Source organism: Theropithecus gelada, chromosome X, assembly GCF_003255815.1.
Source record: "Theropithecus gelada isolate Dixy chromosome X, Tgel_1.0, whole genome shotgun sequence".
NCBI lineage: Eukaryota > Metazoa > Chordata > Mammalia > Primates > Cercopithecidae > Theropithecus > Theropithecus gelada.
Genome location: NC_037689.1, coordinates 127,962,906 through 127,986,632, shown reverse-complemented (window position 1 = coordinate 127,986,632; position 23,727 = coordinate 127,962,906). Strand labels below are relative to the sequence as shown.

The window sequence follows — 23,727 nt, the reverse complement described above, 5'->3', positions numbered from 1 at the left end:
GGGGATGTGGGATAAAAGACTACAAATCGGGTTCAGTGTGTACTGCTCAGGTGATGGATGCACCAAAATCCCACAAATCACCACTAAAGAACTTACTCATGTAACCAAATACCACCTGTTTCCCCAAAATCTATGGAAATAATTTTTTTTTTTAAAAAAAGAAAACATTCATTCAGGCTTCTTTGAACAGCTTCTTTAAAGAGGCTAGGTCATCTTCAGTTATCCCCAAAGTAATCTTTTAAATTCTAAGCCAACAAAAAGGAACCAAATTTTTGACTGATGTTCACTTTGGAGAGCAAATTGTTTTGAGATTAAATATACAATTACAATGGCTATACATCTGTATGACAAGCATATAGTTTAGAGTAACACAATTCACATGTGTCCTATGGTTTTGCCACTTTATAGCACCTGGCACATAGCTTCAGTATTTTGAATGATCCATCTAGGGACCAATGTATTTTTGATGAGTTACCATTGATCATCCTTCAGTTATAGAATACCAAATGCTTATCACAAATGTAATTGTTCATTATTTCCTGTTGAAAAATATGACCTGCTCTTATCATCTATTTGCGGTGCTGTTTCCAGTAACACTTGCAAAAATCAGGGGCCACTTATTAAGGAAGAAGTCTAGGTTAAATCATTCATAGTGCAAATAGTCACTCCTCAAATTATATCTTCTAAGTTTACATTTTTAGATAAAGGACACCAGGAAACGTTTGACTTTATTCTTTGGTCATAACAGCACCGTGGGGAGCACTTTCCACTTCACTAGAATACCCATTTAGATGATGACCACGTTACTTCTTTCAAAGAGCTTCAAAACATGTTTACAGAAGGAATGGCCTGTACCAGATAAGGATTATTTCCAACTTAGGATTCATGAGTCCATAAACTACCAAGACAGGTACTTACTAGGTACATGCCTCAATACGTTAGAGGAAGCAAAAAATAAAAACAAAAACAAACAAACAAAAAAAGACAGACTGACAGATTCAGGTGTTAATTAGGCCACATCAAAAAAAATATATTGATATGCTAAGAACTAAAAAGCATTCTTCATGAGCACTTCACTCAGTGTGGCTGTTTAGGTTTGAGGTCACTAGCAATTTGTCCACTAATGAATTCCAACTGTGCTCTGTGAAGTCAACTCGTGAAAGGAACAAGTCAACATTCACTGTTCCCAAAGTTTAACTAAAGTCAATGACTAGTGAGTTGTTTCAGGCTGGGCCTAGTGCAAGATGTATCTGTGCCCCTCAGACCTCTGACTGCAGGGAGCGTAGCTGACCACTGAGCTCTGAAATTCAACACTACTGCAACTGAAATCCAACGTGGCTGAAACCCACCATCCATCACTGCATTTTCACCAAAACCAAACTTTCTACAGGCATCTCTCGGTGTGGCAGAGACACTAAGGCAGACCATTTCTACGAAGCAAAGGACTCCCCTAACACGTGACTTTGGGTCAGGGATACCGTCAAGGAAGAGCTCCCACCTCATAGAGAATGACCAGGAGAAAACCTGCCATTTCTTCATCATAGGTGTAGAACGTAGACAGTGAAATTTAATGGGCTCAAACAAAACAGTTTATTACAACACAGCAAGCAACATGAGCATCAGTGTGTTTTTTCCAGTTCGCCTACCCCCAAGTGCCACAGGACAATGCAACAGGTTCAGATGGACGCTACGCATACAGGCAGTTGAATTGCAACCGAGGAACCTAGGATCAAGGGGTTCAGGACTTTTTGGGTTATAAGCAAAGTAGCCAATGTCCCTCCCCTGGGAAGTGAGCAGTTAAATAGTAGTCACACTGTGGTCACCTTGCCCTACTTGGTTGCCTGTGTGACTGTTTTGCTGGAAGTTTTACTTTCATCATTTTGGGTTTGAGGATTCACGAGCAAAAGAAACTGCAATATTACACTCAAATGCAGTTAAAAGTTTAATGACCAACATAACAAAAGAGTATAATAGTTAACTTAGCAAAAGCTAAAGTAGGAGAAAAGGGAAAAGGAAAAGGAAAAGATGTTTTGTTTTTGGTTTTTTGGTTTTTTTTTCAACAAACTGGGGAGAATACCTACACCCAGATCAAGCAGTGCTGGGAAGTCCTGGATACAGCCATCTGGAGTCCCAGTTGGAACAGGTCCCCGGAAGTGTGTCCACTCCATGAGTGAGGCTTCAGAGAGCAATTGGAGAGTCCTGGCTTATATTACCAGAGTGAACCACAAGGTCTGAAGGACAGCCACGGGGGCTTTACCTTCAGGAAGTTCTAGAGATGGATAATGGAACATGGTGTCCCTAGGAGCAATAGTCAACAAGAGTGTTACTCACTATCTACAAGCTGAAGAGGAGTGGAGGAGCAGGAGGCTACGGGAGCTTGCCCCAGTAAAAAGTCCTACTTCCTTGCTTAGCTGCCATACTTCAGCCGGTTTTCAGGTCTGGAAAGAGGTGGCTGGATCCTTGGGAAGGACAATGGTGAGTATGCAATGATTCACCCAGTACTTCCCCAAAGGGACCTACAGCCACTTACTTGGGATATGTACACTGGGGAAAGAATACTCAAACATTCGGCGGAACACTGGACCCAAGATCTAAGTTGACTGATACCTAGAGACAGGAAGCATCATCACAGCCCTGGTTAGACTGGGGGCTTATGGAGGCCAAGTGATAACTGAAGTGCTGGCCAAAACAGGATTCACAGTGGGCCTGCTGCTGACCCAGTCAGTGGTCATTTCCTAGCCCTAAGTGTGTAATTGGAATTGACCTGGCAGTGGGAGTAATGCCCCCATGGCTCCTTGGTCTGTTGGAGTGAGAGCTGTCATAGTGAAGAAGGCCATGTGGAAACCTCTGAAGCTCCTCCCCCGAAACCCCTCCACAGACAGGATAGTAAACTGTGATGGTTAGTGTTGTGTGTCAGCTCGGCTTAGGCTACAGTACCCAGTTGCTTGATCAAACACTACTCGGTGTTGCTGTGAAGGTACAGTAATCCCCCCCAGTCTGTGGTTTCAAGTACCTGTGGTTAACCGTTGTTGGAAAATATTCCATACGTGAGATATTTTGAGAGACACTCCATTCGCATAACTTTTATTACAGCGTATCGTTATAACTTTTGTTTTACTGTTATTGTTGTTAATCTTATTGTACCTAATTTATAATTTAAACTTTATCATAAGTATGTATGTATAGAAAAAACATAGTATATTTAGTGTTCAGCATTAGCCAGTTTCACGCATCCACTGGGGGTCTTGGAACATATCCCGTTGATAAGGGGAGAGTAGTGGATTGTGTAGATGTGGTTAACATCTATGATCAGTTAAGTAATGATTACCCTCGATAATGTGGGTGGGCCTCAACCAATCAGTTGAAAGCCTTAAGAGGAAAACAGATTTCCCTGAAGAAATCCCACCGGTGTCAGCTCTTGTTTCATGAATTGTAGGCTTGCCTAACCAGCTCCCATAATTGTGTGATCCAATTCCTTGCCACATATAAAAACAAGCCGACGAAATGACTTAACCCAGTTCATGGGCCTTTGTCACTGGCTACTACAGCACTGGCATAATGGGTGCATGAGCACAGCAGCCACGATGGCTGAGATGGAGGCCAAGAGGCAATAGCATGAACAGCTTACAACGACTGATGTAGCAGGGCTCCTGACAGGTGACTCTGGCTCAACTCACTTTGGTCTAGCTGAAATCGTCTTAGAACTGCACAAGACTTTTCCTACCTACCCTTCCTTCCTATTGCTTCTCCAGAGGTTAGATCTATATCATAGTCTGACAGCTTTCCCAGACTCCTCGACCCTCCCCCATGACATCCCCCACAAACTCTCCCAAACTCTCCTGCATGTCTAACCAAGGGTCCAAATTAACACACAGGGAAGTCCAACTTAGTGCACTCACTATTAAAGCTCTGGTCTTTCATTTTGCAGGGTCAGAAATCTGACCTTTAATAATTTACCAGGGAGTATTTATTAAAGGTCCTGTGACCTAGTACCTACCAAACTTGTTAAGAGACTGATAGATAAAGGAGAAAGCTAAAAGTCAAAATAAGAAGGAAGTGCCAGGCAGACCAGAAAGACAGACAATGAAGCTGACAAAGGGTTCCCATACCAGCAACAGTGGCTACTTGAAAAAAGGACAAAGGCTAAAAGGTAGCCTGGCATGTCTGGAACACAAAAAAGAAGCTGACTAGTCAAAAATTAGAAACAACCCACATGTCCACCCACTGAGGAGTGCATAAACAAAATGTGCTCTATCAATACAATGAGATATGATACAGCCATAAAAAGGAATGAAGTACTGATACATGTTACAACGTGGAGGACCTCAAAAACACTACATTAGACCGGGTGCGGTGGCACACGCCTGTAATCCCAGAACTTTGGGAGGCCAAGGCAGGTGATCACTTGAGGTCAGGAACTCAAGACCAGACTGGCCAACATGGTGAAACCCCATCTCTACTAAAATACAAAAATAAGCAAGGTGTGGTAGTGCACGCCTGTAATCCCAGCTACTTGGGAGGTTGAGGCAGGAGAATGGCTTGAACCCGGGAGGCAAAGGTTGCAGCAAGCCGAGATTGCACCAATGCACTCCAGTCTGGGCGACAGAGTGAGACTCCATCTCGAATTTAAAAAAATAAAAAATAAAAAATAAAAAAATAAAAAAATAAAAAACCACTACACTAAATGAAAGAAGCCAGACACAAAAGGCCATTATTGTATAATTCCATTTTTATGAAAGATCCAGAATAGGCAAACTCATAAACAGGAAGTCGATTGGTGGTTGCTAGTGACAGGGAGGAGGGAGGAAATGCGGAGTTCTTGTTTAATGGGTACAGGGTTTCATTTTGGGATGATAAAAAATGTTTTGGAACTAGTCAGAGGCAATGGTTACACAACACTGTGGATGTCCAGTACCAAATACCACTGAATTGTTCCCTTTAAAATCGTTAACTTTATGTTATGTGAATTTCACCTCAATACAAATAAATAATCAATACATTGCAAGGAAAAAATGTGGAAAGAGGCATATCAAACAAAAAAGTTTTAATGAAAAAGACAAGACATTAAAAATTTCTGAGGCCGGGCGCGGTGGCTCAAGCCTGTAATCCCAGCACTTTGGGAGGCCGAGATGGGCGGATCACAAGGTCAGGAGATCAAGACCATCCTGGCTAACACGGTGAAACCCCGTCTCTACTAAAAAATACAAAAATCTAGCCGGGCGAGGTGGCAGGCGCCTGTAGTCCCAGCTACTCGGGAGGCTGAGGCTGGAGAATGGCGTAAACCTGGGAGGCGGAGCTTGCAGTGAGCTGAGATCCGGCCACTGCACTCCAGCCTGGGCGACAGAGGGAGACTCCGCCTCAAAAAAAAAAAAAAAAAAAATTTTTCTGTAAACAGGAGGGTTTGGGCATGGAGCTGGCTGATTTTAAAAATTCTATCCCATTCGTTCACATCAAACTGTCCAAACCTAGTAACTGGAAATGTCCCAAGATGCTGGGCTGTAAACATCTAACACGAAGACTAGAATTCTAGAATTATCTGGTATTTTCCCTTTCCTAAAAATTCCATCTTCAACTGAGGTCTATGGGTTCAAGAGCCATATTTATGAACCAAAATTCAGGATACATACTCTGGTCCAGGGACAATGGATGGTGCGAAGAATATCCAGGATATCTAGCTGTTGAAACTGCAGCCCTCCCAATGACTCTAATACTCAAGGGATTAAAAGAATCCAGCCCCAGAAGTTTTAGATACAAAAATAGTAACAACCCAACTGAATTTGACTGCATTTAAAAAACATACTTATTTCCAAATCTACTGAGCAGCTGAACAGTCCTCAGTGACGCCTACGGTCACTGGGATTCGAAGATTCCCGCTCCCGGGAGCGCCGGGCCCTTTTATGCCTATGGGATTTATCTCGGCTCCTACTTCTACTTCTATGACTACGCCCTTCGGAACGCCCATTGTACCAGCTAGAATGTGTGTCTGAGCTCCGCCCTCTGTCCCTAATCCTGGTCTTTTCTTCTCTTGCCTCCCTCCTGCTTGAGGACTTGTGCTCGTGCTTGGGTTTCTCCTTCTTCAGCTCCCTCTCTAGGTCCTCTGCTCCACCAGAGTAGGCAGTCCTGGATTTGGGGAGCTTCTGCCCCTCCCTGGGCTCTGCCTTCTGAGCTCTCTCTGAGTTCTTGCTGCTGTGCTTCTTAGGGCCAGGGTCATCCTTTTCCTTTATTGTCTTGCATCTGGGTGATGAAGAGGATGGTTGCTCTGCCTGTACCTCTCGGTCGGCTTTCTCTTTTTCTTTCTTTTTTTTCTTTTTTTCCTTTTTGTCTGGAGGATAAAGGAAAGCAGCAGCAAATAAGAAAAGGTAAAAAAATAAAGAACTCCCTTAAAAAAAACAAAAGCACCTTTCTTTGCTGAATACATTACATCAAACACAGGTACTATAGTTCAAAAACATTCACGGCCGGGCGCGGTGGTTCACGCCTGTAATCCCAGCACTTTGGGAGGCCGAGACGGGTGGATCACGAGGTCAGGAGATCGAGACCATCCTGGCTAACACGGTGAAACCCCATCTCTACTAAAAAAAAATACAAAAAAATTAGCCAGGTGTGGTGGCGGGTGCCTCTAGTCCCAGCTGCTCAGGAGGCTGAGGCAGGAGAATGGCGTGATCCCGGGAGGTGGAGCTTGCAGTGAGCCGAGATCGCGCCACTACACTCCAGTCTGGACGACAGAGCAAGACTCTTGTCTCAAAAAAAAAAACAAACAAACAAAAAAATTCACATGCTAGGAGGTGAGGAATGTGCATAAAGAGAACAACCTTGGCAGCAGCATGAAGGGGCCACTGTCTAGGCCTCCAAGGAGAGTGCCTCGAGAAGCCAACTTGGATGTCTGTCACCCTTGATATGTCAAGTTGCTGTACAAGGTAATTCCCATCCTGAGTTACCTCTTCAAAGACCTTATCTCCAAATGCAGTCGCATTCTGAGGCACTGGCGGTTAGGATTTCACCATATTAACTTGGGGAGAGAGACAATTCTGCCCATAGCACCAGCCTTCCACTGATACTCCCCACTTTCCCAATTAAACTATGCTTCCCCATACCTTCCCCTTTCACACTTGAGTTGATTCTCAACTATCAATGAATGCAAGGAAGAGCAGACATTAAGGCCATCCAGAATCTTCTCTTAGGTCTTAATGCTTTACCTTTTTTGTGCTTTTTTGTTGGTTTTTCATCTTCAGAGCTCTCAGACAAACTTGGTGAGGGGGTACGAGCCCCACAGCCCTTCTCCTGGAGCTGTCTGGTCACATCATCCATTTCTTCCGAGTCCTTAGGAGCCCGATAGTTAGACACATGATCCACTCGGATAGTTCTTCCTTTGATCTAAGCAAGACAGGCAACGCTTCAGTGAAGATGGCCCTCATACCAAACTGCCAACTATTTGAACACAAGCTACAGAGAACCATGATTTGAACTACATCCTTTACCTTCTTGCTAAATTCTGTCACTAAAGCAGACCTGTCCAACTGGTGTGTCATAGCATGTACACCTAAATATTAATTTATACTAATATTTAGTTAATATAATTTTATTATTATAAAATATATAGTGCAGCCTCTCAGTGCAGCCAGGTGAGGCCTGGGGCAATTGTACCAGCAGCCTCATCACTTTACTCCAGGGCACCATGCAAATATCTTCATGTTCTGTATGTGCCATAAAATGAAAAAGACTAGGAAATACTACCTCAAAGCACAAGCATCAGGGAAGACTGAGATTTAGATGCATAATGAATTACCCTTGATCTGTAACCTAAGTTTACAGTGAAACATACCCTAGGAAGGTCTGGCACCTAGAAGGAATTCTTGAAATCTAGCTTAATGCTACAACTGCTTTTTCGACCCAGTAATTAGGAGGCAAAGTCAGACCAACAGTTTGGAGGGAGAAAGGAATCGAGAAAAAGGCACTTGCTTTTTTCTTAAGCCCTCACACCTTGCTCTAGCCCCACCATACTGGAACAACAGGCTCACACTGATTCTTGCACTACGAATCACAACTCTCCAGGTGAACAACAACAAAAAATTAACCTCTCTGGTCAGACACAGTGGCTCACACCTGTAATCCCAGCACTCTGGGAGGTCGAGACGGGTGGATCACTTGAGGTCAGGAGTACGAGACCAGCCTGGCCAATATGGCAAAAATTTGCCGGGTGTGGGGGTGCACACCTATAATCCCAGCTACTCAGGAGGCTGAGACAGGAGAATCACTGGAACCCAGGTGACAGAGGTTGCAGTGATCCAAGGCCACGCCACTGCACTCCAACCAGGACAACAGAGTGAGACCCTGTCCCCCTCCCCCCGCCCCCCAAAAAATTAACACCTCACTTAAAATAAAAACATTCTATTTTTAGGCAGATACAGACTTACTCTCTAGGCAAAGCCATTCAAAATTTAAAGTTTGGCTTTTATTGTTCCAATACAAGAGCAGATTTTTATTTTTACCTTGAAGCCTGAGCGGCTTCTGTTATGTATCCTCTTCTCCATTTTGAAACACTTTGGAAAACCTTCCTTTTACAGTGACATCCTCTGACTGCTGGCTTCCTTAACCATCAAGCCTAGAACCTTGTTCCACTCTGTTCTATAATCTCCAGCTATCCCATACTCGTGAATCAGTGACAAACTCTCCAACTCAAGCCTCCCCACACCAACTCTGTGACACTGTTCATTTCAACTGCAGCTTTTTTCCTAAATGAGTGCAGCAACCACATGGAGCATCAATACGCCTGACTTGCCCTATCTCCTTCTAAGAACTCAGTGCCTCACTTACGACAGTGGAAATAAGAGGGAACTGGGGGGAGAAAATTTCAGGATGAAATTACTTTTGTAGAATCTGTCATCAGATTTTAACTAGAGAATTTCTAGAGCCCAATATGCTAGGTCACTGGAGATATATGACAGGCATACATGGGTATGTCCTAGATTATGAGGCCATGTTGAAGCCCAAAACTCCCAACACAGGACAATATGGAAGAGCAATGTTTGCTAGTCTCTTCATCCTCCAGTGCACCAGAGATGATAGTAGACAGTAAAAAAAGAAAGGTGAAAAACAGAGGCCTGGATGAGAGGCAGGCCTGGTGCCTATGCTCCTGGGGAGATGGTTTGTTTACAGATGGGGAAAAGAAGCAAGTACTGCAGGGCCACGAGCCAACAGAATTATTTCCTGGAATCTCTTCTTGACCAGCGTCTCCACATCTCTGCAGCCCCCGCAACAAACCAAGCTGACAAGTGCTGCCCTTGTGTCTGTGGGAATCAGGTAGAAAAAGAAACACCTATACATAGGAAAAAAGTCCAACCAATCTGCTTAATAAGCACACTCACCTTGATCCCATTAAAATTGTCGACGGCCAGAATTGTGCTCCTCTGGTCTTCATAGCAGAGGAAACAGAACCCTTTGGATTTCCCAGTTTTCTTGTCCCGCACGAGATTAATGTTAACAATCTCGCCATATCTATTTATTTTATAAAAGAGTAAGACATTATTGACTTAAAAGGCAAAAACATGCAGATAAAGTAATAAAACAAAATTCAAATAACATAGTGTGTACAAGAGATACATCTAGAACAGGATGACACAGAAAGGTTGCAAAGAAAAAGTCAGACAAGTACAGGAACACCCAATTAAAAGTGGGTGGCAATATCCAGAGCAAAGACTAATTCAAGGCCAAAATAAAAATATCACATGAGACTAAGATTATTTTACACTGAAAAAGGCTTAAATACACAATAAAGGTATACATCAGGAAAACTCTGAGTCAATTAAGAAATCAAACATTTTAATTAAAAAAAGCTATTAGAAATGCAAAGAGAAACTAAGAGAGAAAGTTATGGGAGAATTTAACACATCACTTTGAAGTTTATCACGCATAAAGTGGACACAAATAAAATAAAATCAGATGAATTAATACACATAATTATACTAACAAATATTAATGTAGGACTATTAGATACATAGATATCTTTGAATACTACAAGATGACATTTTCAAGAATCCATGAAGCATGTATTAAAATTGACTATGGATTAGGTCTCAATGTAAACCTCAATAATTATACCAAAAAAAAACAGAACAGACCATGTTTCCAATTATAATGTTATAAAGCTGGAAATGATATTGTAAATAAAAAACACATTATCTAACTAGAACTTGAAAGCTACTCTCCTAACAACTGCATGAAAGAGAAAATGAAGAAAAAAAAAAAAAAAAAAAAATCAATGGTAGACTATTTAGAAAATAGCAAAAATGAGAAAAATATATACCAAAACTTATGAAATGTGGCTAACGTCATACTCAGGAAAATTTGTAACATTAAAAGACTTTTATTGTGAAAACAAAGGATGGACATAAAGGAAGAAAGCAAACCTAATGAAAGCAGATGGGAGTTAATATAGATAAAAGCAGAAATTAGGCTAGGCATGGTGGCTCATGCCTGTAATCTCAGCATTTTGGGAGGCCAAGGTGGGAGGACTGTTTGAGGCCAGCAGTTCGAGACCAGCTGGGGCAACTGAACAAGACCCTGTCTCTCAAACAAACAAACAAAAAGGCAGAATTAAATAGAAAAAAAAAAAAAAGGCCAGGCATGGTGGCTCACACCTGTAATACCAGCACTTTGGGAGGCAGGAGGATTGTTTGAGGCCAGTAGTTCGAGACCAGCCTTCGCAAGAGAACAAGACCTTGTCTCTTAAAAAAGCAAACAAACAAAAAGGAAGAATTAAATAGAAAAAAAAGACCAGGCACGGTGGCTCGTGTGCATAATACCAGTACTTTGGGAGGCCAAGGCCATAGGATCACTTGATGCCAGGAGTTTGAGACCAGCCTGGACAATATAGCAAGACCCCTGTCTCTACCAAAAAAAAATTGTTTTACATTAGCCAGGCATAGTGTACACCTGTAGTCCCAGCCATTCAGGAGGGTACATGGGGAGGATCACTTGAGCCCAGGAGTTAGAGGCTGCAGTGAGCTAGGATCATGCCACTGCACTCCAACCTGAGCAAGAGAGTGAGACCCTGTCTCAAAAAAAGAAAAAACATTAGGAAAAAAAAGACTACCTTACTCCTTACAAAAAGATAAATTCCAGATAAGTTAGAGGTTTATAAATTTAAAAATAAAGTCATAAAAATAAAATAGGAATTGATAGATGTTACATGATCACATACACACACTTCAGCCCAAAATCTAGCATCCTACTTAATGAGAAATACTAGAGCCAATTCAACTAAGTTTAGGAACTATTTAATACTAAATTGGAGGTATAGGCCAATGCAGTTAGATAAAACAGATACAATAAATGAAAAGAGGAAGTAACACTACCTTTTTGTAGATTACATATGACAGTTGCCCAAGAGCTCAAGGCTATAGTGAGCTATAGTCTTAACACTGCACTCCAGCGTGGGTGTCAGAGCAGGGCCCTGTCTCAGAACAATCAATTAAATTAAAATGCTAACAGCTGGGAGATCTGGGTGAAGGAGATACAGATATTCTTTATATCATTTTATAATGTTCCTGTATTAAGCCTGAAATTATTTCAAAACAAGAATTAAAAAAAAAAAGAATACAGGCACTGGCTTGAAGGAACTCATGTTGACCCTCAAATAGGGAAAATTTGAGCATCAAGAAAGAATAATGATAAGTACAACATATCAAATTAAGAAAAAGTAAGTCCATAGTACAGGCTGAGCATCCCTAATCTGCAAATCCAAAATTCAAAATGCTCCAAAGTCTGAAACACTTTGAGCACCAACATGATGTCACAAATGGAAAATTCCATATCTGACACCTTTAATTTGTGATGGTTCAATGCACACGAACTTTCACACACAAAATTATTGAAAACATTGTATAAAATTACCCTCAGTCTATGTGCGCAAGTTGTATATGAAACATAAATGAATTCTGTGTTTAGATCTGGGTCCCAGCCCCATGATAGCTCATTACGTTTATACAAATTGGAAACACTTCTGGTCCTTTGGCCCCAAGCATTTTGTTTTTCTTTTCGTTTTTTTTTTTTTTTTTTTGGAGACAGAATCTCGCTCTGTCGCCCAGGCTGGAGTGCAGTGGTGCTATCTTGGCTCACTGCAACCTCCACCTTCCCAATTCAAGTGATTCTCCTGCCTTGGCCTCCAGAGTAGCTGGGACTACAGGCACCCACCACCACACCTGGCTAATGTTTTGTATGTTAGTAGAGATGGGGTTTCACCACGTGGCCCAGGCTGGTCTCACTCCTGAGCTCAGGAAATCCACCTGCCTCAGCCTCCCAATGTGCTAGGATTACAGGCATGAGCCACCGCACCCAGCCCCAAGCATTTTGGATAAGGGATATTCAACCTGTAATACAATACACAACAAAGTGCTAGAGCAAAGAGTTAATATCCTTCATACATAAAGGGCTCATGTAAAATCAACAAGAAAATAAGGAAAATACTTGTAGAAAAAAGTTGGCAAGGGTATGAATAGACAATTTACAAAGAAAAAGAATAATGGGCTGCAAATCTAGAAACAGATGTTCAGCCTCACTGATGATGAAATAAAGGCAAAGCAAAGTAATAATGAGAAGCCCTTTGGCAAATATTTTTTAAAATCACCATTAATCAGGATTCAGAAAAATGGGCATTCTACTGAGTGTGGAAATTGGTACAACCTTTTGGAGAGCAATTTGGCAATGTTTATAAAACATCTTTAAAATGCTAACATATTGATCCATATTCCTCTTTCACTAAAGAGACCATGAGGGATGCATACAAAAATGTATATACTATAATGCACACTGCAGTATAATTCATAATAGCAAACCACTGGAAATAACATCCAGCATTTTTTTAAAAATGATAAAGAGATATGCCAAAACATTAAGGTTTTCCTTAAGAGTGTGTTCTATTTTCTTCTTTATACTTTATTTTGCCAAATGTTCTATAATGACTATATATTACCTTCAAAATAAGAAACAAAGTAGATTTCTTTTTTTTTTCTTTTTTCTTTTTTTTTTTTTTTTGAGATGGGGGAATCTTGCTTTGTCCCCCAGGCTGGAGTGCAATGGTGCAATCCTGGCTCACTGGAACCTCCACCTCCTGGATTCAAGCAATTCTCCTGCCTTAACTTCCCAAGTAGCTGGGATTACAGGCGCGCACCACCATGCCTGGCTAATTTTTGTATTTTTAGTAGAGATAGGGTTTCCCCATGTTGGCCATGCTGGTCTCAAACTCCTGACCTCAGGTGATCCGCCCACCTCAGCCTCCCAAAGTGCTAGGATTACAGGCGTGAGCCACCACGCCCAGCCAACAAAGCAGTTTTTTGAAAGGCACTGTTATCAGCGGCAATCTTCATGGAGAGCAACGTGTGTAACCAGAATAGAGAATTAGAATAAACAAACAAGCACACATGCTAGCTAATCATCACTCAATGCAAGTAGAACTAAACAGCTCCAAGATGGAAGGCTGAGTAGAAGTACCACAAAGGGGTAGAAATTATAGGCTGCACCTGCTGTGAACCTTGCAACATCCACAAGTTGAAGGAAGCAATCTTTGTCCCTGCCAGGGCCCTCCACTCGTGTGGGTTGCCCAGGTTCTCTATCACAGCCTTCTTCTCACGGGTATTGCCCAATTCCTTTCCCATGGCTTGCTGCCCCATAAGTGGCCCAACCACTCAGCCAGGGCCCTCTGTCCATGGATGGCCCTACCATCCTGCCATAGCAATCCCTCTGCCAGTGTATGCTACCTGTGTTCGCTTGGCCAGCCCCTTTTGCCATGGTCTGCTACCTGTACATGCTGTCCAACTTCTCTGAAACAGTACTATGCTCCGAAGGCCTACAAAACCCAAACGTAGTGGTCCTTTGCACCTGTGCCAAGGTCCTCTGGCCCTGTGGACTAACTGTGCTGTTTACCTCTGGGGTTGCAGGCCAGCTGCCCAGCCCCTCTCCTACTAGCTGCTACTACCAGTATGAGCCACCAACACCCTCTCCCACCAAATGCTGCTGCCAACACCTCAGCAGAACGAAGAATATACAGATCTCCTATTCATTCTTGTTCCTCGTCAGGCTGTGATTCTTAGCCTCCAGGTAGAGATTGGCTTTGCTCACTAACCTTACATTCATTGAGAATCAAAGAAAGCAAACTACAACCTTCTTTCTGTTTTTCATCCCAATTCCTCTGTGGTTTGCCCCAGTCGTATGATGCCACACAGGTAAGGACCAGAAGGGCCCTGTGACCATGGGTTACCCCTAGTTTGCAAGAGCCCAAGGAGGCGTACCAATATGGAACCTTCCTGAGGGTCCCAGTCTGTTCCAGTCTAGGCCCAGGCTGAACAAACCTCAGTGAAAAACAACAGAAATAGACTAGAATCCCCAAGATGGCCTCCCAAATTAACAAACCTCTTGGATCTCCCACAGGAGAACATTCTAGAACCATGTCCTGGGACTGATCGAGACTAGAGCAGAAGCTCCAGCCCTCCCCATGCAGGGATGCCATTCAGCCTAGAGTGAAAATAAGTGGTTTTTGTGATGCCACAAAATGCATTACAGAAAAAAGTACTCTGTCGACTCAGGAGGCAGGAAATGAAAGGGGACTTACTGTGAGAACACACAGATGATGTCCCCTTCAGTCAGTTCATAAGGAAGCCCTCCTAGAAAAGAAAACCACATTTCAGTTCCACCAACATTTACCAAGTGTTTACTACGTACCATGCACTAGGCCAGGCACTAGGGGTGCAAACAGTAAGCAACAGGCCCTGCCCTTAAAGAAATCAAGTCTGGGCTGGGCACCATGGCTCACGCCTGTAATCCCAGCACTTTGGGAGGCCAAGGCGGGTGGATCACCTGAGGTCAGGAGTTCGAGACCAGCCTGGTCAACATGGCGAAACCCCGTCTCTACTAAAACTACAAAAAAAATTAGCCGGGCGAGGTGGCAGGCACCTGTAATCCCAGCTACTCAGGAGGCTTAAGCAGGAGACTCGCTTGAACCCAGGAGGCAGAGGTTGTAGTGAGCCGAGATCACGTCACTGCACTCCAGCCTGGACAACAAGAGTGAAACTCCAACTCAAAAAAAAAAAAAAAGAAAGAAAGAAATCAAGTCTGATACAATGACAGAAGTACATGTAAGGTGCCAGTAGAACAGGAAAAGGAGTGACTAATTTTGAGTGGAAGTCAGTGTCACCACTAACAAAATTAAACTGATCACTCAGTCCTCCTGGCACCGAAAATCCTATGGGCAAAGCAGATAGTTTCCATCACAAACCTCTGCTTCCACAAACATGTTGAATTCATCTGCTCATTACCCACAAATTTACAGCTATGATACAAAATTAGTCTACATATGTCATGATTAACCCCACCTACACATAGACAAAGGTTATAAAGATACTGTTAAGCATTTCCTAGGGAATAATTTCCCTTCCAAATGTTTCTTTCCTCATCTGTAAGATGGGGATATTAGCAGGTAACTCGCAAGACTGTTATAAGAGTTAAATAAAACGATGCATATAAAGTGCTTAGCACAACGTTTTTACAATAATCTCTTTGAAGCATCAAACTTGTACAATTACTGGTTGTGATATAAAGTGAATACAGTAATGGTAGTGTGGCCATGGTCAGAAAGCAGGAGCTAGAGGAGCAAAGTGAATTCTGCAAGGGAAGGGGAATGGGGGAGGGCGGTGGTAGCAATATGGGGCTGTGGCTAAGACCATGAGTTCTAGAAAGCTATAGTTCTGCCTGTTGCGGTTATTAGCTATGTGACCTTAAGGAAGTCCCTTAACTTCTCTGCACCCCAATTTCCTCAGCTGTATAACGGGTCAGGGGGTGAGAGAGAAATAACAACAGTCCCTGAACCTTAGCACAGCAAATGGCAAACAGTAACTCTCATGAGCACTGATTTGGCAGGGAAGGAAAACTAAAAATGGGGCAGCAAAAAAAAAAAAAAAAAAGATGGAACACGGATTCCCGGGCAGACAGCAGATGGATATAAAGGAGGGCAATGAATGTAAGCAGGAATGAAGGGTGAAAATGCTGAAATAGTCGGACACCGAGCAGGAGAATCTTGGGAGCACTGCGGAAGAAAGATGTGCACCTCACCCAGGAAGATCCAGGCGCTGTCCTTGTACTCGGAGTGCCAGGACACTTTATCGGCCACCCCAAGCTGGACCTCTCGTTCATTCAGCTCGTTGATCAGCTTCACCTTAGTTAAAGGACTTCACGGTGGCGGGGGGGAGGGGAGGCAGAAAAGCAGACAAGTAAATGCTAAACGGCCGAAGCTGAAGAAGAGCAAAACAAGGGGACGAGCTGTTCTAGTCCCCGCGCCTCTCCCGCCCCTCGACCCCGCAGACGCTCTACCACCCCAGCCCCGGTAGACCACCCCCAGCGGCCCGCTGCTAGTTCCTCAAAAGGAAGCTGACGCCTTACTTCATCTCCGCGGGCTCGCGCTCAGCATTCAGGTATCAGCGCCCGGGAAAGGCAGCGCCGCGCATGCGCTGCCCCGGCGCCGGTGGCTCGTCGAGTCGGTGACCTCGCGCCGGAAGAGCTGGGGCGTACCGGGGCGTGGCGCCTGCGCACTAGAAGCCTTCCGCGTTCTGTGCGGTTACCTCTTGTAGAAACGGTTTTTCTCTAATTTTTCGCTTTTTCTCCTCTGTGAAATGGGGTAAAGGCACGAGCCTGGGCTGTTGCAGGACCCCCAGCTCTTGAACGATATCGGAAACTGGTTAGATTAGCTATAAATATTTGCTGAATGAACGGAATAAACAGCCTGATGTGGCGACTTTAGTCTCAGCCCTCGCTCCCAGTCCAGAGTCCCACTTGGACCTTCGCTCCTAGTCAGTTGCTCACGCACAGACCCATCAAAGCATCCCTGTCATGGCAGAAAAGTGAAGAAGATAGGTGAAAAGGTAAATCTTCTGTTGTTCTTATCCCAATACATAGGCAACAGACCAGTGTGCCTCTATAGGCTGAATTGAATACCTACAGATTTGCATGAGAGCCACTGCACTTACTCTTTTCCATAGGCTCTCTCCTAGTTGAGCAGGAGACAGAAATTAATATTGTTAAATTAATAGCTAGCAAGTGAGCAGATGATGTACTGTATGATACTAGAGTATGTGCTAAGCAATTTACATGTATTGTCTCTCCACCCTCACAACAACTCAATGAAGCAGATAAAATTACAATTCCTGGCCGGGCGCAGCAGCTCATGCCTGTAATCCCAGCACTTTGGGAAGCTGAGGTAGGAGGATTGCTTGAACTCAGGAGTTTGAGACCAGCCTGGGCAACATAGCAGAACCTGTCTCTAAAATAAAGGAAAAAAGGGGGGGCCAGGTGTGGTGGCTCACACCTGTCATCCCAACACTTTGGGAGGCTAAGGCAGGTGGATCACCTGAGGTCAGGAGTTCAAGACCTACCCAGCCAACATGGTGAAACTCTGTCTCCTCTAAAAATACAAAAATTAGCTAGGCATGGTGGCACACGCCTGTAATCCCAGCTACTCAGGAGGCTGAGGCAGGAGAATCACTTGAACCTGGGAGGCAAAGGTTGCAGTGAGCCGAGATCGCACCACTGCACTCCAGCCTGGGCAGCAGAGCGAGACTCCTTTTTTAAAAAAAAAAAGAAAGAGAAAGTAAAAGAAATTTCCACCCTCGTTTTGTAGAGGAAGAAATGAGGCTCAAATGAATAAATTAACTAGAAAGGTACTAGAGTACCTGCACCCATTAGGTCAGGTTGATTTAATCAGTCCTTACTGAACATCTAGATTTGTCCTGTGCAGCTAAGGTCTGTAGACAGGAGTATCAGGGTGGGTCCTCTGCCCTCAAGGAGCTAATATTATAATTAAGGGGACAAGATATATTTGCCTGATAGATTTCAACCAGAAATATCTAGAAACCAGTGGAAGAGATGATTAACATATAATATGTGATTTAACCCATATTGACAGTTTGAATCCATTTTGCACATGTCCACATCAGTACCTGCTCTTGGACCATGATGTTCTAAAAGTAAAAGTCCAGAGCTGTGTGGCCTATCTCAGAGCACCAGATATTAGGTCCTTCATAAAAACATTTTGATGACGATACCAACTGTACCCTCAAGTGGCCCACCATGTAACCAATGTCCTGCCAAAAAGGAGAACAGAGCCTGCCCACCAATGACAGTTTCTCCTCATTCATTCTATGTCTGTTCCCCCTTCCCCATTCCAACCTAGCTATTCATTAACTTTGTAAAATTATCTTGGCAATGAAAGCTAAACAGTGACAGATTGCATATGGGGTTTATCTGCTCCTAGGAATCTCAGGTTGCTTAGTTGTGGGTTGAAGTAGCCACTGCAGAGTGATAAACTAGCATGCAGCATTATCTTGCTGACTCTTTCAAATGGCTGTGAAATGAGAGAGTTAAGACTATACCTGGGGATAAGTCATCAGTGTTCCAAGAGAAGCTGGAGCAAAAGAGTAGAATAAGACCAATTTAGATTGAGAACATGAGAAGGCTATTATTACTATGCAGCTGGTAGGTTCAGCAGAGCTATTCTGAAGGTGAGAGAGCTGAATATTGCTTCAGTTTTCCTGGAACTGAGAGGTTTCTGAGACTTCTGACCTTTGGAGCTAAAATTGGCAACCCCAGAACAAACCAGGATGGTTGATCACCCTAGGAGATCCTGAAGTAAATAACGAAGCAAGGAAGTCAGACTTTCCATAGATGTACTTGCAATTGACAGGAATTGGTAGGTAAGGTGATGCCTAGAGATATCCATAAGTATGAGTTGAAAAAAGGTGAGGATGCAGAGGACCCTCTGAACTTAACATCTGAAAGTAGAACCAGGGTTTGGCATCCAAGGTGGCTGTAAGTGATCTCCACCAGTAACATCCATTTAGCAAATATTCTATGCAGTATTTAGTTCTAGCTTCGGAGGGTAATGCTAAGGTAGTCAATGGCAGTCCCTGCATTCAAGGAAAGGCTGAACTATCTATCTAGCCAGAGTCATCTCCCAACTTCCCACCACCACACCACACCCTCAGTTTTTCCCCCAGACTACCCTATTTTGGACAATGTTATCACCATTTTCCTGGTTGCCCAGGCTCAAAAACATGGGTTTCATATTTCAGTCTTCCCTATTCTTCACCTCAACATATGCATCCACTCACCAAGTCCTAACAATTGTACTATTGCAGTATCTATAAAATGTGTCACTTCCAGTCACAGTCCTGAGTCATTAGCACATGCCTCCTGGCTCTTTCAGTACTCTTCTAGCTGCTCCAGCCCCTATTCTCCATTCTCTTCTGTCACTGTTCTCCACTTAAAGGCTCAACTTAAGCCAGGCTCCACTTCTATCCATTCCCTCAGAGGCCCCTTTCATCATCCCACCTTGGCACCTCTTCTGAGAGAGCCTTAGACCCCTGGGCCACCCTCCTCTCTCTTACTGAAATCTGCCCAAGCCCCAAACCCCCAACAAGTCATCCATCATGCAGGAAACCTTTCCTGATCTTATGACCCCACAGTGATGGCTCTTACTTCTGAACTCTGTAACACTACAAAACTCCTTTATGTTCTTCTCCCAGAAAGACTATGAAATCCTGGAAGGTGAAGGCTCTGCATGTATAAGCTCCTTAGAACCTCAAGCCTCAAACATTTTCCTACATACATAGAGTGCAACCAATATACTTATTGGTTAATGAAATTGAAAAATCACACAACTATGATTACCTAAAGGAAAACAGATGAGGGTAGGGGTAGAGAAGACTTTATTTTATTTTCCCTTTGTTCCTTTCTGTATGGTTAGAATTTTCTTTTTTTATTTTTATTTTTATTTATTTATTTATTTTTTGAGGCAGAGTCTCACTCTGTTGCCCAGACTGTAGTGCAGTAGTGCGATCTTGGCTCACTGCAACCTCTGCCTCCAAGGTTCAAGCGATTCTCCTGCCTCAGCCTCCCAAGTAGCTGGGACTACAGGCATGTGCCACCACAGGAAGACAGGGAGGACGCCATGTAAGTGTCTGGGAAAAGAGTATTGTTCTGAGACAGTGTATTTCAGAAACAGCAAGGAGGCCAGTGTGACTGGAGAGGAGCAGGCAAGGGGGAGAATGATACATTTTTCTTTATTTGAGAAAATCTTACTTAGTACCTACCATGTACCTGACACTGTTCTAGGTACTTTACATGTATAAATTCATTTACTTCTTGCAACAACCCTATGAGACAGATATTATTATCCTAATTTGGTAGATGAGAAAACAGAGGCACAGAGAGGTTAGGTTGCTTGCCCTAGGTCACACAGCTGGTAAATGGTAGAACCAGGATTTGAATCCAGGTCATACGGCTCCAAAGTCTGCACTCTTAACCTCTATACACAGGATAAGTTGAGGTAAGGAGAACAGATCAAACATGGTCATGTTGGGTACTGGCTTCGGAATTTACTCAATGTGAGATAGGGAGTCACCAAAGAACTTTGATCTGATGTACATTTTAGTAGGTTCACCTTAGCTGCTGTGTTGATAACAGACCAGGGAGTGGGCAGGGGATGCCTACAGTAGAAGCAGGAAGACCAGTTTGGAAGCTGTACAATAAATCAGACGACGGATGATGGTGATTTGTCTCCAGGTGACAGCAAAGAAGATGGTGTTCCATGCTGGTATTGTTCCAAACTGAAAAAATATTGTATTTTTAAATAAAAATAAATAAGAACACACATGACACCAACATAAAGGCACATCCTGTGTTTGTCAGTGCTCAGACACTGGCCTAGATGCTGGGGATACTATAGTGAACAAGACCACAAGACCCAGTCCCTGCCCTTGAGCAGCTCACAGTGTTACAAGATAGTTACAGATATAAATAAGCACTTTGTATTCCAGGTGATGAATGTCATATTGAATGTATGAGTGAAATGCCTTTAGAACCAGCTGAGTGATAATTAATTCTGATGTTGGGGGTCAGAGGAAGCTGGGGGTGGAAAGTAGATTGTCAGGGAAAGTCACATAGAGTCATGTGACTGTTGAGCTGGGCCTTGAAGGCAGTCACATGTAGATGGAAGATGCAGGATGGGTACCACACAGAAACAGCATTTCAAGCAGTGGAAACACCAGAGGCAAGAGCATCAAAGTGTGGAAAGCATATGATGTGACAAGGTGATGGGATGGGGCAGAGTGGTAATGGCTGAAGATAAGGATGGAAGAGTTCTGGCCATTTTGTGAAGGGCCTTGTAGAAGAAGCCAAGAAGTTCTGATTCTAGCTAGTAGACAATGAGAAGTGATCGTATAGCTTAATCATTCAGTCATTCAACCAGTCAACCAGCTGACCACTTTTGTTGAGGACTTGCTATAGGCAGATACTGCTTTAGGTTCTGAGAATATAAAGGTGAACATGTTCAGCCTATAAGAAAAACATGTATGTGGGGACAAAAACATAATCTGAGCATGTTTCTTTGAGCCTGGGAGTGACATGGTCAATTTTCTCTTTGATCACTTTGGAACCAGTGTGGGGGATGGATTGAAGACATGCAAGCCTTGATACTGGGAGATCAGTTGGGATACCTGTTGGCTGTGATGAGCAGGAGCAAACAAAGCCAACAGGTTTCATAGCCACAACATGCTGATTCAAGTAGATGTGGGTAGTGAGGAAACATCTAAGGATGACGCTTAGGTTTCCAGCTTGAGACACTAGTTGGGTGTGACACACTTTGCTAAGGTAAAACAGGCAAGAAGACTGGTTTGGAAGAAAACTAATGAATTCAACTGGTAAATCGTTAAAAATACCTGAGGAGTCAATAAAGGAGACTGAGAAGGAGGATGACAGAGAAAGATGAAAAAGCAGGAGAACGTGTATTCCAAAAGAAAAGGGGAGGGACCCGGTTGTTCACATCTGTAATCCCAACACTTTGAGAGGCCAAGGTGGGAGGATTGCTTGAGGCTAGGAATTCGGGACCAACCTGGGCAACATAATGAGGCCCCCATTTCTACAAAAAATAAAAAATCCAGGAGTGGTGGTGTGAGCCTATGCTTGTTCCCAGCAATCTGATGCTTATGTAGACTCTTGAGGGATTGGAAAAAAAATCCCAAACTCTTCAGGAGGAGGAGGCCAAGTTGCCTCCAGGGGTGAGTATACCTTCTAAAAGACACACAAGAGATGTCCTTTTCCCGCCTGCCTGTCATTGTTCACCTTTCCTCCACTGCCTAAGCCAATGCAGCAATTTTCCATACCTCAAGCACCACAACTTTCAGAAGCTGCCAAGATTCTCGATGTGCTGATTAAAAAGCAGAATCTAGTTCCAGGGAAGAAAGGGAGAAAGTAGAGGGAAAAAGTGCTGGGGGAGCATATGACTCTAGTTCTAGTAGAACCCACCTGTAATCACAAATCACATTTACTCTAAATTCGTCATGTGAATTTCCCTTTGGCATGCAGGCCTAAAGGGCATGCTAGCTGGACTGAATCAAATGGGATGATCAGGCCCAGTGGGAGGAGAAGTAGCACTGGGCAGATCTAACTGGAGCTGAATGTAAAAGTATTTTTCAGGGATAACAGGAACTTACCTAGAGCAGGAGTTCCCAGATGGTCATCACAATTTCACCTAGGCAGGTCAGTCGCCCCAAGCTAATGACTAGAGCCCACTCCCTGTTCTCCACAAGATTCCTTGCATGGGCAGCTTTTACCCTCCTCTTATTCATTTTCACTGTTTTGAGCCACAGTTTTCCTGGGGTGCTCTGTTGCCTGAGGTGAAGAAGGCAGTTACCGGGAGTGCTAGATGAAACACTGATCCAGGGTATAGGAGATGGTATACAGATTAGGGAAAGGAATGAGTGGGCCACAGCTCAAAGAAGCCAGATCACAGACACATGACACTGTAAAGACCAGAGCACATGAGTGCTCTGGGACAAGCTGATGGACAATACTAAGCTTCTAGAGAAGAAGCGCAGGATGGGTCTGAAGTTCACAATGATGTTGCATGAAGACTGTCAGCTTTCTACCCTGGAGTGGCAGGAGGTGGCATCCTTCTTGAGGGTGAATGCAGGTTTTCAAGGCTATAGGATGATGCTACACAGCTTGCATTCCATCTCTGGTCAGCAACTTACATTCTGGAGAGAACAGGTGGGACACATAGAGCTTGGCAGACCTGGGTTCAAATCCCAGTTCTTCCACTTGCTGGCTGTAGAAAATTGGGCAATTTAATTACCTTCAATTAACTTTTTTGTGGTAGCCTTCCCAAGTTATGAAATGGTGATAATATCACCTCTTAGAGATCTTGCAAGGATTGTGATAAGAGGTATTACTAATATTAATAATAATATTATATTCTTTTCACATCCTAAATACTCCCAGCCATTGTTACAACCCCCCTGACCCCTTCTGCAACCCACAAATCTTACCCCCTAGTGAACTAAACCAGTTCTTCCTTAGGAAAAAGGTGGAAATCACTTTCTGAGAGTTGGAGGGCTGCTATATAAAACTCAGCTTAGCATGACCCCCTGACTAGTGTCTTGAAGAATGGACTTCAAGAAAGATTTTCAATGAAAAAAGCTAGAAACATTAATTGAATATATATTTTCTCCCCTCACCCCACCCCATTCCACAAGCCATGGACATTGGCCAAAAAGGTATGTGTTTTTTTTACTCAACTCCTCTTCTGCAGGGGAAGGAAGGATTTCAGCCTACTAGTTGTAACTATATGAGTCCTTTTTTTAATGGGGCAAGAAGGTTCTGAGTCCTGAGTGACAAATGAAAATGTCT

General features: G+C 43.4%; 1 protein-coding gene across 1 annotated transcript; it reads right to left on the bottom strand.

Annotated features, from left to right (window-relative positions):
• Positions 1-5,359: 5,359 nt before the first annotated feature.
• On the bottom strand, positions 5,360-16,515 carry RBMX2 (RNA binding motif protein X-linked 2). The gene is made up of 6 exons (XM_025372358.1): positions 16,429-16,515; positions 16,102-16,217; positions 14,606-14,657; positions 9,366-9,495; positions 7,197-7,374; positions 5,360-6,322 (listed from the first exon to the last, which is right to left on the bottom strand). Exons 1-6 carry the CDS (start codon positions 16,431-16,433, stop codon positions 5,835-5,837), a joined length of 969 nt encoding a protein of 322 aa, XP_025228143.1. The 5' UTR covers positions 16,434-16,515; the 3' UTR covers positions 5,360-5,834.
• Positions 16,516-23,727: the final 7,212 nt, after the last annotated feature.